The sequence below is a fragment of the Trichomonas vaginalis genome, chromosome III, assembly GCF_026262505.1.
Source record: "Trichomonas vaginalis G3 chromosome III, whole genome shotgun sequence".
NCBI classification, from domain to species: domain Eukaryota; phylum Parabasalia; order Trichomonadida; family Trichomonadidae; genus Trichomonas; species Trichomonas vaginalis.
The window spans coordinates 9,651,989-9,670,682 of NC_067205.1; the positions used below are offsets into that span (position 1 = coordinate 9,651,989).

The 18,694-nt window shown below is 30.8% G+C and overlaps 9 protein-coding genes across 9 annotated transcripts; 4 read left to right on the plus strand and 5 right to left on the minus strand.

The window, feature by feature from the left end:
- Window positions 1–21: 21 nt before the first annotated feature.
- Window positions 22–720, minus strand: TVAGG3_0672710 (RNA binding; the record flags this gene model as incomplete). The annotated part of the gene is made up of 1 exon (XM_001327194.1): window positions 22–720. The coding sequence occupies one exon, from the start codon at window positions 718–720 to the stop codon at window positions 22–24; it is 699 nt and encodes a 232-aa protein (XP_001327229.1).
- Window positions 721–1,696: 976 nt separating this feature from the next.
- On the plus strand, window positions 1,697–3,109 carry TVAGG3_0672720 (VPS9 domain family; the record flags this gene model as incomplete). Its single annotated transcript, XM_001327193.1, has 1 exon — window positions 1,697–3,109. One exon carries the CDS (start codon window positions 1,697–1,699, stop codon window positions 3,107–3,109), a length of 1,413 nt encoding a protein of 470 aa, XP_001327228.1.
- A 375-nt stretch (window positions 3,110–3,484) lies between these two features.
- TVAGG3_0672730 (GTPase protein) lies at window positions 3,485–4,167 on the minus strand (the record flags this gene model as incomplete). The annotated part of the gene is made up of 1 exon (XM_001327192.1): window positions 3,532–4,116. The coding sequence occupies one exon, from the start codon at window positions 4,114–4,116 to the stop codon at window positions 3,532–3,534; it is 585 nt and encodes a 194-aa protein (XP_001327227.1).
- A 398-nt stretch (window positions 4,168–4,565) lies between these two features.
- Window positions 4,566–6,023, minus strand: TVAGG3_0672740 (protein ubiquitination; the record flags this gene model as incomplete). The annotated part of the gene is made up of 1 exon (XM_001327191.1): window positions 4,566–6,023. The coding sequence occupies one exon, from the start codon at window positions 6,021–6,023 to the stop codon at window positions 4,566–4,568; it is 1,458 nt and encodes a 485-aa protein (XP_001327226.1).
- Window positions 6,024–6,167: 144 nt separating this feature from the next.
- Window positions 6,168–7,868, plus strand: TVAGG3_0672750 (ubiquitin-like family; the record flags this gene model as incomplete). The annotated part of the gene is made up of 1 exon (XM_001327190.1): window positions 6,168–7,823. One exon carries the CDS (start codon window positions 6,168–6,170, stop codon window positions 7,821–7,823), a length of 1,656 nt encoding a protein of 551 aa, XP_001327225.1.
- A 1,747-nt stretch (window positions 7,869–9,615) lies between these two features.
- Window positions 9,616–11,107, plus strand: TVAGG3_0672760 (8-oxo-dGTP phosphohydrolase protein; the record flags this gene model as incomplete). The annotated part of the gene is made up of 1 exon (XM_001327189.2): window positions 9,616–10,992. The coding sequence occupies one exon, from the start codon at window positions 9,616–9,618 to the stop codon at window positions 10,990–10,992; it is 1,377 nt and encodes a 458-aa protein (XP_001327224.1).
- A 5-nt stretch (window positions 11,108–11,112) lies between these two features.
- TVAGG3_0672770 (GTPase protein) lies at window positions 11,113–11,740 on the minus strand (the record flags this gene model as incomplete). The annotated part of the gene is made up of 1 exon (XM_001327188.1): window positions 11,127–11,735. One exon carries the CDS (start codon window positions 11,733–11,735, stop codon window positions 11,127–11,129), a length of 609 nt encoding a protein of 202 aa, XP_001327223.1.
- A 256-nt stretch (window positions 11,741–11,996) lies between these two features.
- Window positions 11,997–13,294, minus strand: TVAGG3_0672780 (uncharacterized protein; the record flags this gene model as incomplete). Its single annotated transcript, XM_001327187.1, has 1 exon — window positions 12,071–13,183. The coding sequence occupies one exon, from the start codon at window positions 13,181–13,183 to the stop codon at window positions 12,071–12,073; it is 1,113 nt and encodes a 370-aa protein (XP_001327222.1).
- Window positions 13,295–14,948: 1,654 nt separating this feature from the next.
- TVAGG3_0672790 (ankyrin repeat protein family) lies at window positions 14,949–16,946 on the plus strand (the record flags this gene model as incomplete). The annotated part of the gene is made up of 1 exon (XM_001327186.1): window positions 14,949–16,946. One exon carries the CDS (start codon window positions 14,949–14,951, stop codon window positions 16,944–16,946), a length of 1,998 nt encoding a protein of 665 aa, XP_001327221.1.
- Window positions 16,947–18,694: the final 1,748 nt, after the last annotated feature.

Genomic DNA, 18,694 nt, shown 5'->3' on the forward strand with positions numbered 1-18,694 from the left:
ACATTTTACAATTTTTTATTTCTAATTTTTCTTTTGCTTTTCGTCCTTATGTGTGCCTTTCTTAGGAGTTTCCTTCTTTTCTGCAGCTGCTTTCTTGGCTTTCAAGTTTGCTCTGAATTCGGAGAAGAAAATGCATTTCATTGTATTTCCGTGGTACATAATTCCATTTTTAACGATTTGTTTAGCAGTCATTTCATCTTTGAGTTCGATATTTACATTTCCACTGAAGTATTGCTCTCCTCCCTTTCTATTGTTCTTTCTCATCTCAATTCTGCAGACCTTGTTAGGATACTGCTCCTTGAAGAGGGCCTTAATATCATCTAATGTTTCGTTTTGATCAAATCCTTCAATATGGATTGTGCGGAATGATCTGCGAGGATCAGAAACGAATGGTTCCTTTGATCTAACCATATTAAGTTCTTTGTTTACCTCTAATGTCCTGGATGCAGAGCAGGCAGTAATGACATCTTCGTTTGTAGCTTTAAGAGCCTTCATGCGATTGAATGTAAGGAAAGTTTCGATTGGAACAAATCTATCTTCCCTCTCACTGATCGCTCCCTTCATGAATGCATCGAATTCGATATTGGAATCAGAGAGATAAAATTCCATTTGTTCACGAATAGCGTCAAGATGTGGTTCTAATTCGATGTTTGGTTCTTCTTGATCTGGAAGTGCTTCGAACTTCGTGCAAGTACTATATAGTTTTCGGAGAAAATCCATATTTCTGAAAGTGAAAAAAAAAATATGACGTTGGAGGCTAAAAATGGTATATTTTAAGACTCAATGTTTATTGTTATTTATGCAATTGCCTAAGCACTATGCTAGTTTATACTCTAAGCAGTCTAATTTTTTACTTGAAAAATTATCCAAATTTCCAAAATTCTACATTAACTCCGAGAACAAGTCAATGTTTTTTAATAATAGTTTGTCTTCGTATGATCTACTAATGATTGGATATTCTGTCTTGTAGTTTCATTGTGAATACTATAGAATTATCCATGGGAAGAGAGAAAAATAGCATAATTGAATATGCCTATTGGCTGTGATCCTCTGATACAAGTAAGAAATATGCTTGTAGGACCTAATTTTGAAACATTTACTTCAAATATTAATTTTTTACAGTTCATTCTATGTATTTTCTTGAGTCAATTAGATTAAATGCATAGGAAATGTCCTTCAAATTTCAAATAAAATATATTTTTTGAAAAATAATTTTAAAATTCTAAGAACTTTTCTTCTTTTTTTCGTAATTTTTAAAAATTGTGAAAAATTTAAATGAGGCATTTGTTGTATTTTTAACAGAAAATGATAATATGCTTTAAAACAAGCAAGAATTCTATAATTTTAGATATCTATATTTTCAAAATCATTTAATTTGCAGGTTATTTACTTCCAATAAGATAGACACACAATAAATTGCATCGTTTGAACAAACACGTGAATCAGAAATTATCTGATCCAGATCATTCTTGACTTTTACATTTATTCAATTTATTTTACCTGACGATTTTTTAAAAAGTATCATATAATATTATTTATAGGTTAATACACGATTTTATTGCCGATCTCTGAAAATTGAGAAAGAGATGAGCTTGCAGTGAACCATCCTTATATCTTATTTAAAACAATTAATAAATTCGTTGTTTATTTATTCGATTATTTTTCAGAGGAAAAAAAAATATTTAAAAAGATAGTGATGGAAATGACAAGGGATTCTGCAGAGTTACATCTTCCACCACTACCTACAGAAATAACTAAACTTGTTACTATTTATCCTTTAGATGCACCGGATTTTCAAAAGTTGATGGCTCAAACTCACGATGCATATCAACGAATACAGAAATTATTTAATGACGCAAAATCAAAATGTGAAGTTCCACTTAATGACAATCGTTTTAGCTATGATATTCCTAAAAATGCTTCACCTTCATATAGATTTCTATATGGCAAAATGATTAAAAACCTGAACAAGTTTCGAGCCATCAGAAGAGAAGTACAAGCCAGATATTGTAACCAACTTGCTATTTTCAGCCTCTTTTTTCAAACTTTAATTGAAAATAATGTTCCTGGAACTTGCGATTTTAACGGTTTCAACCAATTCAAGCATCATTTTGTCGATGAGGATCCGGAATTTGCAAAACACGCAAACAAAGCTAGACGTTACAAAGCATATTTAACCGCAAAAAGAATTGAATACGAAAACAGCCCAGAATACACAAACAAGTCTCTATCGAAAGATATCATCGAACAGGCAAAACATTACTCACATATATACTCTTATTGCCCTTCAAATCCTTTTGATACGAAAATTGAAGAATTTTTTATACAGAACGAAAAATTGAAAGAGCTAGATCAAATAATTCTCGATATTTCAGGAAGAGGCGAAAAATTACCACAAAAAACTTCATTCCGCAAAAAATCGAAATGGAATCAACCGAAAATGAACGCGAATAGTTTCAATAATTACATAAACGAATTCTTGCTTAGTTTACAGACGAAAAGTTTAGTTTTTGACGACATTCAGAAAGCAACTTTTCGTTCTTCGGTTTTACGTATCATTTTTAACAGTCTTTACACAGAAACGAACGGATTGAACATGCCTGATGCAAACTTTCAGAAATCTGCTTACATAATCATGAGATTGAACCCGAATGATATGAATATGCCAAAAATTTTCTCAGAGGAAGAAAAGGAAAAGAGCTTTTTAGAGCTCTTTAAATCCATCCCCAAATTACAATTAATTTCGGGAAAATTATCGTTTATCCAATTTTATACAGATCCGCTTGATATCGCATACGATATCGGCACCGTCAGCCTCCTGATCGACGAATTCGCTCAGGAACGCTTTCCTTCGCAAGAAATAATCAAACTTGCATTTGACGATTTCTTTATTATATTAGTTGTTTGTATATGCTCCATTACTATCTCCAATCCAGAGGGAATCAGATTTTATACAGAGTTTTACAGAGATCTTGAATCTGCCCAGATCATGAACCATTCAATGACTTCACTCGCTGCTGCCATCAAATATGTTAGAGATTTTGATCAGCAGGAACACACTCCCGAGGTTTTGCAAAAAATTAATTTAATTTTAGAAAATTATAAATAAATTGTTAGTTTTTATATTTTTAAATACCAAACAAACTGATTTTGATCATTACGATCGCATTCCTGAAGCTTTGGATAAAATTAATTTAATTTTCTAAAATTTTACATGAATTGTTAGTTCAAGCAGTATTAAGACCTATCTTGATTAACAAAAACGCAATTCTTGATGCAATGCAAAAATTTAATTTGAATTTCTAAAATTTAAATGATTCGTTAAGTTACACATTACACAAACATATTTTGATAAGTATGAACACATCCCCAAAGTTTTTCCAAAAATTTAATTTGATTTTAGAAAATTATGAATAAATTATTTGTGTAGGTATTACACAAACTGATTTTTGAGTGACAAATTTGATTAATTTTTGTATGGAAAGAAAATTTTATTTTTTTTTAGAATAATGAAACAAATATAGTATTATATTAGCAACATAACTTCTTAGTAGTCTGAGTAGTTAGCTTTGGAGCTGTTCCAGTTTCTATCTGATTTGTAGCCGTACACTTCATTGCAACACTGATGAAAAGTTCTTGGATATTGCTTCCAGTTTTAGCGGAAACAAAGAAAATATCTTCGAACTCTCCCTTTAATCGAAATTTCAAGTCATCTATTGTTTGCGTTTCATCTTTTGCTAAATCTATTTTGTTAATTACAGCAATAATTGCTGGCTTTTCACCAGATTGTAATATCACGTCTTCCCATTTCTTCATATTGTTAATTGATTCAGGAGAGTCGACAGAACCAACAATTAAAGCACAATTTGCTTTTCTTGAATACATTGGAACTAATGGTGCAAACTCTTCTTGTCCTGCTGTATCCCAAACTACTAGTGTTACTTTTCTGTCTCCTAAAGGAATTGTAGTCATAAAGTGTGCAGAGCCAATTGTTGGTCCCATGTCTGGTTCAAATTCAGAATTGCACTGTCTGGAAGCTATAGAAGATTTGCCGACCGCACTATCACCAATGATAATGACTTTATAACGCTCTGAATTGTCATTTTGCTCATCCATATTTTTTAAGTTTAACCGTAAACTTAAATTGAAAAAAGGAGTTGAAAATTTTTGGTTTTATGAAAATAAATCAGTTCAAAAAAGAATTATTTTTAATCGTAAAATTTTTTGCCAGGCAGATTCCGTCGATAGTTCTTCGTTACATCCTTATGTATTTCTTTATTCCCCACGAAATAAACTCAAAACATTAAATTATATGAATTTTCCATTTTTCTTCAGCTTGATTTCATTGCTAACTCACATCGAAGCATAACCACTAAATCAAGATGTAGCATATTATTTGATTTTTATTAAGTCTAAGAGAAACTTGAGTCAATATTTTTATTTTGAATTTAATAATTTGATTTCTTATATAGATCATATTCTATTTCATTTAAGTAGAAGTGATTCGATTTAATGTTTATACAATCATTTGAATATTTAGTATAATTAGAGATGAATTACAGAAATTAAAGTTTATTTCTTTTTCTTAATTCCATTATACAGTTGCATATCTCATCAACCCATTCTCTTGATTCTGATCTTGCTGCAACAGTTACTGGAATATCTCCATGTGCATCAACAATTCGAGGATTTGCACCACTCATAATTAACATTTTTCCTATTTCCACATCATTTACTAATGCAGTATAGTGAAGAGCAGTCTTACCAGCAATGTCTTGGAAATCTAAATCTATACCATTCTCGATCAATATCTTTGTTAATTCAACATTTCTCATTGAAACAGCATGCAACAAAGCATTCTTTCTATGAGAGTCATAACAATTTATTTCACATCCTTTTTCAATTAGATACTTACATATATCTGCATAACCACAATTTGCGGCACAAAGAAGTGCAGTTGTTCCATCATATCCCAAAGAATCCATTGTCATTTCATTTTCTTTGATGTATTTCGATAAATTATGAGTTTCATCATTCATTCCTTTATTAAAAAGAAGTGACTTATAACCAGTTTCTGATTTAATGTTAACATCAGCACCATTGTCAATAAGATATTTAACAAGATTGAGATTTCCATTGTTACAAGCAATCATCAAAGCTGTTAATCCAAAATTATCAAATTCATTTATGTCAAACTTTTTGATTAAGAACTTTGTCAGCTCCAAATTCCTCTTCTCTACACTTATCATCAGTGAATTTCTGTTAGCAAAGTCTCTTACATTAAAATCATATCCATTTTCAATAAAAAGTGACAAATTTCGATGCGCTAAACAAAATGGACCTAATTTATCAGGATTCAAGTTATAGCTTTGGAGTATCCACTGTGCTGCATCATTTCTGTGGTATTTCACTGCTTTTAGCAAATAGTTTTGGAAGCTAAAACCATTTTGCAAAAGAATTTCCAAGATTTCAGTATTTCCACCTTTTATTGCGAAATTTGGAATTTTCTCGTTTAATTTCATACCATTTAACATCAAGTACTTGAATATCTTTACACTTCCACTGTGTGCTGCAAGTTCTAATACTGTTTCTTTTCTGTCTTTGCTTTTATAATCGACATCAAATTCTAATTCATTGAAATCACATAAAAAGGAAGAAAAAGAAGAGACATCATCATTCATTATAGAATATCCTATAGAATCTTCACTAAATGGGAGCTCTGTTTTGTTGAAATTCATGGGTGATGATGATATTACAAAATTTTCTCCTTTTAAGAGTCCATTTTCCATTAAATAGTATGTAAATGAGGAATGGCTAACAATCGGGTTCTCTGGCATCACCAATTTTATAAGTTCCATGATTAAATTAAAATATAATGATCTGATTTTTGCTAAATCAACAAGGAAATAGAAAATATCTTCTTTCATGTACATGTACTTGTTCTTGATGAGCTCCTTAAGAGATCCGATTGAATTATTGCTAATATCACATAGCTGATTTTCCAGAAAAATCAAATCATCCATATTTTATTGTCACTTTTAGTTGGTCGGGTAAATTAAAATCACATTCTCATGACATAATATTTTATTAATTATTTGGTGGAAAAATTTTTGATCTTCCCCTTTTAAATATTGAATGACCCTATTAATTTTTTTTAATTCTCCGACATGGCTGTGATAAAAATCACGGCAATCGATGGGAAAACATATGATATCGAGGTGCAAGATGACTGCACATGTCAAAATGCAATCGATAAACTCAAAGATATTACAGAATTTAAAGACCAGCAAATTTCACTATATTTCAACGAAGAAAAGCTAAATGATCAAGATAAAATCAATGTTTCCGATGTATCAGAACAAAATCCTCTTATTGTTGTATGCGAATCTCAATTATCTGAACGAGTTTTTAACTTAGAAAATTCATTTGACTATTTTGAATACCCATTTACACAATACTCATACGAAATAATAAAATATGGACGAAGCAAGGCATACAAAGAGAGAAAATCAGCGAGGGTCCCATATTATCCCTTAAAGAAAGATGATTTTCTTGCACCTTACGATGAATACATTAAATTCAAGCAGCACGATGAAGAGGAAGAGATACCAGAGGTAACAGCTCGAAACGAGATCAATCTTCCCACAATTTTGACTGATATTCAAGCTCCAACATTAATTTACAGAAAACAAACAAAACCAAAGCACGACATATATACTGCCGATGAAGAGATCCCTACACTTACTTTTATTGCTGCAGACAACACAAGAGTTGTCAGAAGAGTAAATGAAGTGATTGAACCAGACCAACCATTGGAAGGTGACCAACCACAAGAAAACGCCGATAACCAAAACGTCCAACAAAACCAAAACAACGAAAATCAGCATGAAAATGCTCCAATACAAATAGATAACGATAACAACCAGAACAATGATAATGGCAATAACCAACAGAACGATTTACAACCAAATCAAAATGAAAATCAAAATGAAAATAATATTTTAGAAAATAATCAAGAAAATCATGCGGATAATGATAATGGCCATGATAACAATGACGATATACATCAGAACCAACAACAAAATCCAAATAATGAAAATCATGAAAATAATATTGGCCAAGACAGGCCAAGACCTGCAAATAACAACAGAGACAACAATAATCAACGTAACCAAGCCGACTTATTGGGTGAAAACTTAAGATATTTACAAGAATTATTTAATCCACGAGATGAGAACGAATCTCCAATGCCACCCATCGAATTACCCAACCACGAGATGCTTAATGTTCCTTTCAACCAAGTTCTTCGAAAAATACGAGATATCAAAAATGGAAAAGGAGATGTTGCTGACAAAGAGAGCGCAATGGTTATTTCGGACTTCTTGGACAAATTCAATCAAAATGCAGAGAATGCTTTGCGATTTTCAGACGAAATTTCGAGAATCAGCAGAATTTCAACAATTCGTGAGGAAGGAGGCATCCAAGAAGAGGAAGGAGAGCCGAAAGTTGATGCTGACCAGTTCGAGGAAATCCTACAGAGCGCACAGTTCATGGAAGAAGAAGATTACGATGATGACTTCACTCAGTTGAAAGTTGGTCGGGTGAGGAGACAGAAACTTTTGAGACAGGACATTGAATCTATTCGTTCTAGAGAATATGACGAACTTTCCATAACAATGAACGAAAATTATACAAATGCAGAGCGACACGAGATCACAAACCTCTCAAAGATAGGTTTTGACTTCTCTCTAATCATTTCCAAATACGAGGAGAATGGAAGAGACTTCGATAAGACAAGACGCGCATTAATTAAATTATTGTAATTTTTTTGTTGTAATTTAATAAAATATGTATATTATATTGCCAGAGTTTGTTTTATTGAATCATGAATGCAACAATTTTAGAAAATTTATCATTTTTGTAATTTTTTTTTGTTGTAATTTAATAAAATATGTATATTATATCGTCAGAAGTTGTTTTATTGAATCATGAATGCAATAAATGCTTGTTTTAAAAATCAGAGAGAATTTATTTCGAAAATTTCAGAATTCAAGGGATCAGATGATTTCGAAAGTATCTACGGTTTCTTTGATGAGTATACATCTCATGGAAATGAAAAGATGATTTCAAAGTCATGTGAAGAAGGACTTTGGATAGGGAGCAACCCTCATTATTTTTAAAAATTTCCTTTTCATTTGGTTATTGATGATTTGCTTTGAAAATATAAAATATTATAATTATTTGTCAGAAAATGATGATGGTGTCTCAATTACTGACATATAATGAAACTCTTTTTAATTATTTTCAATGCAAGAGTAGATTCAATGATAATAAAAACTGAGAAGTAGTTTACAGCTAGGGTTGTTAAAAATATCAAAAATTAGCGTTTTGAAGACACCATGGTGTCTTATAATTTTCCCTTCCTTATTGGCGTGTAGAAATAAATGCGCCAATAGATTGAAGAAGAAGAATTGTTTTTCTCTTAATGAACCTTAATCCTTTTGATATAAGAATATTAAAAACATTAATATAATTTCGATTTCGGAAATTAAATTTCCAAATTTTTTGTCGATTTCGGAAATTAAATTTCCAAATTTTTTGTCGATTTCGGAAATAAAAGGATCCCGCATCCAACACGCAACAACAAAACACAAAACACACTTTTTGGTTCTTTCATCGTTTTAATCGTAATTTATGTAATACATGATTTGGATAAATTTTACAAAAAATAGAACCTATATTATATTCTTTTCAAAGATTCTTGCAAATCATATTTATTCATCATTAAATAAACAAAAAAATAATATTTGAGAGTTATTTCAAAAAAACACATTGAATTTACTAATTTGTCTCAATTTCAGTATTATAAATTTTTATAATTTCAATATTTTGAAATACACTTGTTAATATTTCAATATTTATGATATTTCAATGTATTAAGTGGTCTCAAATTGAGCTTCTCAAATATAAGTTGGCCTATTCAAATAATAAAATTAAATAATATTTAAAATAATAAATAAAAGTGATTGAGGTCATAGCAAAACGGCTGTTTCAGTCATTAATTCTTAAAAATAAAAAGGGCAAAAACTAAATAAAATGGGTAAAATTCAATAGTGTCTGTGCTATCGTTCAATTTGAAGGTGTCTTTTGAAACCGCAAGACACATTGAATTTTTGAATAGTGTATTATGGTTTGACAGACACCAATGAAAAAAATAAAATGATATTTATTTTAAATATATAAGATCCTTATATAAAATATAAATATTTTATCGTTTTATTTTCTTGTTTTAGAAAAATTTTTTTTTGAAAAATCAATAAAACTAACTCCAAAATAAAATTTTTGATTTAAAGACACTATGATGACACCAGGCAAATCTTCCAAGACACCTATCGTCGGGAATCTAACAACCCTATTTACAGCTTTTTAATTTTCAAGTATCTCTCAAAATTGAAAACAAGTGTTGAAATATATAGTTACAAATTTATCATTGGTATCATATCGAAAACAATTTACATCAATTTAAGTATTGATTGCATTTCAAAATTGAGAATATATTGAAAAAATTTCAATCAATTATTTTTTACAATTTTGAGATTAAAGTCTATACAAAAAATGATTTTGATCTATCCATTACTAGCTGTAGCAACAAAAGTTCTGATATTCGACGCCGGCAGTAGTGGAACCCGTGTTTATTTGTATCAATACAAAGATTCTCGAGATCCATCTACATATGAGGCTGTTTTAGACGAAAAAGGGCAACAATATAATTACAAAGCACAAATAAAACTATCAGATGTTGCGAAAAATGAGTCTATTATGGACGATATTTACACAGAACTTCTCACAAACAAAGCAAATAATTGGATTCCAGAAACTGAAAGGCCTGATGTTCCACTAATGATATATGCAACTGCAGGAATGAGACTTTTAAGCAAAGAAGATCAAACAAAAGTTTTGAAGATAGCATATACAAAAGCAAAAAACAATTTTAAATATAAAATTAACGAGAAGTATTTCAGAGTTATTGAAGGATATGAAGAGGGAATTTATGCATGGATTTCTGTTAACAAACTACGTAACGCAATAGGAACCGAAGAAAAAACATTACCAATCTTAGAAATAGGAGGAGCATCTGTTCAATTCGCATCCCAGGTTAATGGTAAGATTGGAAGCTACCTAAATAGTTTTGTTAAAAAAATAAGAATAGGAAAGGAATATTATAATGTTTTTGCATACAGCTGGCTTGGATTCGGATCTGATGTGAGTGGAAATACAGTAAATTGGAAAGCTTATAATGATTCATCTAAAACACCATGTACAATTAAAGGTAAAAACTATTCTGTAAAAACAAGTGATGGAAAAATTGAAGTTCCTGGTAATCCTGATTTTGACAAATGCTATAACTACTTTTCAGACCAAATATTAAAGAAGGATTCAAAAGAAAATTGTGGTGGTTTTGAATGTATTTTTAAAGATGAAAGGGAAAACAAATGCGTTCCTTTGCCCGAAAAATTTGACAAACTATATGGATTGGGCGTATTAAATTATGAAGCAGGTTATTTTAAACTCAAAACATTTGACCTGAATACTTTTAAAAATGAATCATTCAAATTTGGAAATTATTCAGCTGCTGAAGCAGAATCCATTTTTCAAGGAAATCCATTTTTAAGTTCTTTTTATTCTCAACAATTATTAATAATCAATTTCCTATCTCGAGGTTTTGGCAGCTTCATTGATTCCGTCACAATAAATGCACAAAGGAAAATTAATAATGCAGAGCCTCAATGGACTCTTGGAGCTGTTTTAGAGGCCGGATCTGCTGCATCCATTGGTTTGCAGTGGTATTTTATTTTGCTAATTGTTCTTGCAATAATAATTATCATTGTAGTTATCATCATTATTATTGTTTGCTGTGCTTGCAAGAAAGATAAATCACACCCTTCAGATAATGATGAAAATGAAGATTCAGGTTCTGGAGTTAATGTTTAAATATGAACAGATATTTTTAGTTTATTTTTAATAGATTTATGTTTTATATATTGACATTTAAACAAATTATATGTGCCATCATATAAATAGTCAAATAATCCAATTCCTTCTTAAATATAAAGATATGAAATATTTTATTCTGTATTTTCTTCAGCTTGCTTAGCTAAAAGGCCAACAATAACACCCATAACATCATCTGGGTTGTTCTTTTGTGTCCAACCAAGCTTAATTGCTTCTTGGAAGACACGGAAAACGTTGGTGCCTTTTGCAGCAGATGTATAGTAGATTGGATAGTTATGTTCCTTTACCCACTTGAATTGAGTACGAGTGATACCTGGATTAAGGTCTTGCTTGTTAACAACAACGATTATTGGAATTTGGCCACGCTGACTGATGAGCTGGGCATGCCATTCTTCAAGGTGCTGGTATGTTTCCTTTCTTGTTGCATCAAAAACAAGAATAGCTGCATCAGCACCGTAGAAGAATGATGGATGCAATTCATCAAAGCAGCCTTGACCAGCTGTATCCCAAATGCATACTTGGACATCCTTGCCACTAAGATTTTCTGTATGCTCGTATAATGTAAGTGCAAATGTTGAGTTTGTAATTGGACTGTAATCTTTGAGCAAAAAGCGCTCGACGAGTTTTGTCTTGCCTACAGCAGAGTCTCCAAGCAGAACAAGCTTGACATCTGGCTTGGCATATTTTCTGGTTGGGAAGAGTTCTGTATTTTCTTGGCTCATTAAAATTTCAAACGAACATCATTGAAAAGAACTTCTTACATGGCCAAATAATTTCGATGTAATATAACGGAATGTATCCTTGTAAGCAATATTTCTACCATAGAAATTGATCAATTATCAATTTTTCAAATCTTTTCATTTCGTTTTTTTCCGAGTTCAATCTTTATCCATGAATCAATAGTTGCCATTACATGAATTAAATTGATGCTTCTTGAATTAGAGTTCTAATTATAACGTATGAAAAAAATTCATAAAAAAATATTCATAAAAAAACACTAATATATTTAACAGAACATATAATATGCACAATTGAGAAAATATAATAATATTGCACATTATGGTTTCCATGGATTTCTTTGACTTAGTGGAGATCTTACACTACTTTTTCCTTCATAGTCAGAAAGCCTAAATCTTGAAGCATCATCAAGTAACAGTTTTGATTTCAATAATTCTATATTTCTCTTCTTATTTTCTATATCCTTCTTCGCATGAGCATTTAATTCATCTAATTTTGAGGCCCATTTTGCACTTAATGCAAGAAGTTCCTTTTTTTGAGCATCCCTCAATGTCTTTAAGTTTCTTCTGAATTGGTCATTAAAATTATCTCTTTGTCTATCTATATCACGCTTTTCGAGCCTATCCGCTCTATTCTTATATTCGATAGCATCATCATATCTGTTCATATATATTAAGTGCCTTTCTTGGTCTCGAATTTCAAGAACTCTTTTTGATACTTTTCTGAATGGTGCTGGTAATATTTTAGGCCACGTTTCTTTAAAGTCAGAGATCTGCTGTTCATGTATTTCTTTTAATTCTTTTTCTGCGTCAGCTTTAAATTGAAGCATTAATTTTCTTTGTTCATCGTAATAATCTATAGTATCTTGAAGATCATCCTCGAAATCAGCAATCTTGCGCTCGATATTTAAGTAATTTCCAGAATTTGATATTTTTTGAGGAGATTGATATAATTGAACTTTAATATCATGAATAATATTGTAAATCTTTTGTGCTTGATGATAATCTCTAGCGGAAACAGCTCTATTTTTATCTACTTCTAATACAGAAATGATATCTTGTAACGAAGTGGGTGTTGGAATATGAGACATATCATATTCAGATGTTTCTTTAAGTTGTGAAGTATCTTCTTTAGGCTTTTGTTTCTTTTTGATTGGTATTGAAGATCGTGAAGAATTTGATGAACGTTGAGATCGAACTGAGCGAGGACTATCATGATAATTTGGTGATGTAATGCTATTAATCTCTTTAACAATGTTTTGAATACGAATTACTGTTTGAGTTCTGCCAGAAGCCATCGCAATTTCTTTTTCGCTTGCAAGAGGTTCAAAAAGGTACTCCAAATATTGTGTAGGAACTCTTGATAAAGACATACCATCAATCAAATTTGAAACAATTAGAGATAAGTAATCTTTGTCGATTGCTTCTCCCATGAAACAAATTGATTTGTAGTTCCGATATAATATCTGTTTTGTATATTAATGTATATATTGAACACATATTCATCCATTCCAGATTGTTGATTTTTTGCAGAAAAATTATTTCATGTTAGAACATGAACTTTGGCACATGCAGAAATTATTATTTATTAAAATTACATATATCCACTATTGTCAAATTCCCACAATCTGAATAATTTTTTCAAATAATGAAATTATTCAACACGAGAGGGTTTGTTTAAGATGCAAAATATCTTCCTCACTACAGTTTTATTAAACTCATATATATGGCTGCATTCGATTACACTTTTTCATGTGAAATATATGGTAGGTCAATTTATTTTATCAACACATGGACATTATACATGGACAAGACTACTCATTCAAACGATGAATCAGAAACAGGTAATGTGAGTTTTATGAGATCCATTCTTGTATAATTTTGCTATTCACAATCATAGATCCGAATATCACCGAGCTGTGTAGTATGAATATTTACATAGTTAAATCTTATAATCCGGATTTATCATAATTATTTACAAATTTCTGAAAATTAGGATATTTATTAAAAGAAATGATATACAAGATGAAAACACATTTATTCTTACATTGGCCTGATTTACAAAATCTTAATAAAATAAGATTAATGAAATTATTTCAAAAATTGTATTTTGGTGAAGATAAATATTAGATATAGCAACATTTAGCTCTGAATTAGATATTCTTATTTAAATAATAATATTTGACACATAATAAGACGTTACTTTCTATAACGACCACCGCCGCCTATCAAAAATGAGAGTTGGGTTTCGCTTCGTTTTCATTGGTAAAATTATTTGTAACCTAATTTAAATAATAGCGTTTCAACTGAGAATTCATGCTTCAAGCTATCTTTAGAAATTGAAATAGACAGATTTTCTAGGTATTGAACTGTTTGTAAGTCTGCATGTTCTTTTACTTCTGGAGATGAATCATATAGAGGAAGTTGAATGCTATGGATTTTGGATTCTTGAATTGAATACAATTTTATGTGGCACTTTTCCTGCTTTCTTTTTCAAAACCAATCAAAAAAATCGGGTCGGGTTGATTGAGAATTTTGGTTTAATAGTTATTGGAATAATACATATATCCGATAACAATAAAAATGATATTAAAAACATAAAAAACAAAGAAATGTCAAATTTCGTTCTATGATTTTTCTTTAATTTTGACTTCAATTAGGATTGATAATGATTTAATAGATAATATAATTGAATAAGATCATTGCCTGAATTTTAAAATTATAATTTATGATGTTTCAGTTAAGCAACTGGAACATAATAAATTTTAAAATTCCATGAACGTTAAAAGTTTTGAATTTTTTTTTGTTTACTATTGAACATCAGAATTATTTGATTTGAATGATGCTTTGAATTTTAAATAAATTTAAATAAATGACAAGTTTTTTATTCTCTAGGAAATTTCTCTTAATTTAATTCAATACATATGTTTTACATTTTAATTTTTGAGAGCTTTGACCAAATTAATTCGGATTTAAATATAAAAGCAAATTGATATATAACAAATTAAAATAATGAATTATGAAAATGATTCAAAGTATAGAAAAATTAACGTCATTTATTGATTCAATAATTATTAAAGTTTCCTGATTTAGATGAGCCAAGATCTTAATTATGAATTCATTGCGGCTCATATCAGCGATTATATTAATAAGGGGAATTTCTTTAATGAATTTAAAATCGAGGACGTCGAAAAAATTATGAAAATCTCAAAATTAACAACAAATGACTTCGTTAATCTACTTAAACAGTCCCATCATACAATTAAAGCAAAGAAACTCTCTTCAATCATTCGTGATTCTAATGTTTCTATAGATGACATGGAAGATATCATTTCAACACTTAAATCGGTTAAAAAGTACATGAAATTCAAGATTTTTAATGGAATTATTGACTTTTTAGAACATCAACAACAAGATACACCTGATCCTCCAACGATTATGCATAACAAAGATACACCTGATCCTTCAAAGAATATTCAAAATCAAAAAAGTGACAAGCAAGCTAAAGAAAAAGGGGGATTATTCAAAAGGCTTTTCCATGGAAAAGACAAGCAAGCCAAAGAAGAAAAGGCGAAATCAAAAAGTGATCACCAAAAGAAAGAAGAAAAGAACAAACATTCCAAAGAGGAGACCAATGCAAAAGATCAAATTGATAACGATATTCTGGCAAAAATTGCTGAACTTAAGAATTCTGATGATTTCGATAGTATCTATTATTTCTTTAATGACCTTTCAAAGCAAGATAAACAAGCAGCTATTTCGAAATCATGTGCCGAAGGACTTTGGAATGCAAGAAATGAAGATGACGGCGGAAACGTACTTCATGTAGCATGCGAAGATGGAAACTTCAAACTTGTCAAATATCTTATTGAAAGTGGATGCGATAAAGAATCAAAATCTAATAACGGTAACACTCCACTCATTGTTGCATCTTCTGAAGGTCATCTTCAAATTATTGAATATCTTATCTCTGCAGGATGTGACAAAGAAGCAAAGCACAATACAAGAAATACTCCACTCACAATGGCGTCACGCCGTGATAAACTTCAAATTGTTGATTATCTTATCTCTGTAGGTTGTAATTTAGAAGGACGAGATGATGAAGGAAATACTCCACTCATTTTAGCTTCACGCAATGGTCATCTTGAAGTTGTTCAATTCCTTATTGAAGCAGGAGCTAATAAGGATGCAAAGAATTTCAAATATCAAACTTCAATAGATTGTGCATCTCAAGAAGATCATCCTGAAATTGTTAAATATCTTTCCTCATGTGAATGTGATTCTATAATAAGAGATCCTATTCGAGCAAAAATTTATAAACTAAAGGATTCAAATAATTTCGAACAAATCTACAATTTCATGAAAATGCTTTCATTACAAGACAATCATAATATGTTTTCATTGGCTTGTAAAGAGGGGCTTTGCGAAAAGAGAAATGCATCCTGGATGGATGTACTTCATGTTGCAAGTAAAGAAGGAAATATCCAACTCGTAAAGTCTCTTTTAAAATGCAGATGCTATATAGAAAATATAGATCAAAATGGAAATACTCCACTCATAATTTCGTCACTTTTTGATAAACAAGAAGTTGTCAAATATCTAATCTCTGCTGGAGCAGATAAAGAAGCGAAGAATAAAGATGGAAATACACCACTCAGTATTGCAACAAAAGAAGGCCATCTTGAAGTTGTCAAATATCTTATTTCTGTTGGAGCTAACAAAGAAGTAAAAGATAAAGATGGAAATACATTACTTATTATTGCAACAAAAGGAGGTCGTCTTGAAGTTGTCAAATATCTGATTTCTATTGGTGCTGATAAAGAAGTAAAAGATAAAGATGGAAATACACCACTCATTGAAGCATCTATTTTAGATAAACTTGGAATTGTCAAATATCTAATCTCTATTGGAGCAGATAAAGAAGCGAAGAACAATGATGGAGATACACCACTCAGCATTGCAGCAAAAGAAGGCCATATTGAAATTGGAAAATACCTTCTCTCTATTGGAGCTAATAAAGAAGGAAAATCGATAGAATTTCTTCTCGATCAAATTGATAAAGAAACTCTATCGAAACTTATGAAATCTGATAATCTTGACGATCTCTACAATTTCCTTGACCAACTTTCATCATCAGGGAGATTTTCAAAGGCCTTTGATCCCTTATTTTGCCAAAGGATAGATAATTCGAGCTGAAACGTCCTTCATGTTGCATGTAAACAAGGAAATCTCGGACTCGTTAAATCTCTCATAGAAGTTGGTTGCAAAAAAGAAACAAAAGATAATGATGGAAATACACCACTTATTATTGCAACAAAAGAAGGTCATATTGAAGTTGTCAAGTATCTTATCTCTGTTGGAGCTAACAAAGAAGCTAAAGATATATATGGATCCACTCCCCTCATCATTGCATCAGCTTTTGATAAACTTGAATTTGTTCAATACCTAATCTCCGCTGAAGCAGATAAAGAGGTAAAGAATAATGATGGATATACTCCACTTCTTGAAGCTGCATTATTTAATCATCTCGAAGTTGTCAAATATCTAATCTCTGCTGGAGCAGATAAAGAAGCGAAGAACAATGATGGAGATACACCACTCATTATTGCAACAAAAGAAGGTCATTTTGAATTGGAAAATACCTTCTTTCTATTGGAGCTAAAGAAGAAAGTCGATAGAATTTCTTCTCGATAATTAATAAAGAAAATCTATTGGAACATATGAAATCTGATAATCTTGACGATATCTGCAATTTCTTTGATGAACTTTCAAAGTCGAGCTAGAAAATTTGATAAGAAGAATGAAGATTGAAGAAAGTCATACAAGCATCTGAAAAGGAAATCTCAGACTTGTAAAATACCTTATTGAATATGGTTGCGATGTAAATTATAGCGATTATCTTCAACGTACTCACTGATTAATGATCAATAAAGGAAATCTTGAAGTTGTTCGATATCTAATTTCTTCTGGTGCCAATATAGGACATGCGATAAATCCGGATCCACTGCTATTCATAATGGCATCAAAAGAAGGTCATCTTGAAGTTGTCAAATACCTTATGGAGGTTGGAGATAAAGATGTAAGTAACCACTGATTGAAGCATCAAAGAAAATCGTCTTGAAATTGTCAAATATCTTATCTCTGTTGGATCGGTTAAAGAAGTCAAAGATGATGGTGGAAATACACCACTCTATTTATTGCAACAAAGGAGTCATCTTGATGTTGTTCAATATCTAGTCTCTGATGGAGCATATAAAGAAGCGAAGAATAAAGATGGAAACACATCACTCATTATATGCAACAAAGAAGGAATCTTGAAATTGTCAAATATTGATCTCTGCTGGAGTAGATAAAAAGTCAAAGATGATGGTGGAAATACATCACTCATTATTGCAACAAATGAAGGTCATCTTGAAATTGTCAAATATCTAATCTCTGCTGGAGCAGATAAAGAAGCGAAGAATAAGATGGAAATACACCACTCATTATTGCAACAAAAGAAGGTCATCTTGAAGTTGTCAAGTATCTTATCTCTGTTGGAGCTAACAAAGAAGCTAAAGATATATATGGATCCACTCCCTCATCATTGCATCAGCTTTTGATAAACTTGAATTTGTTCAATACCTAATCTCCGCTGAAGCAGATAAAGAGGTAAAGAATAATGATGGATATACTCCACTTCTTGAAGCTGCATTATTTAATCATCTCGAAGTTGTCAAATATCTAATCTCTGCTGGAGCAGATAAAGAAGCGAAGAACAATGATGGAGATACACCACTCATTATTGCAACAAAAGAAGTCATTTTGAAATTGGAAAATACCTTCTTTCTATTGGGCTAATAAAGAAGGAAAGTCGATAGAATTTCTTCTCGATCAAATTAATAAAGAAAATCTATTGGAACATATGAAATCTGTAATCTTGACGATATCTGCAATTTCTTTGA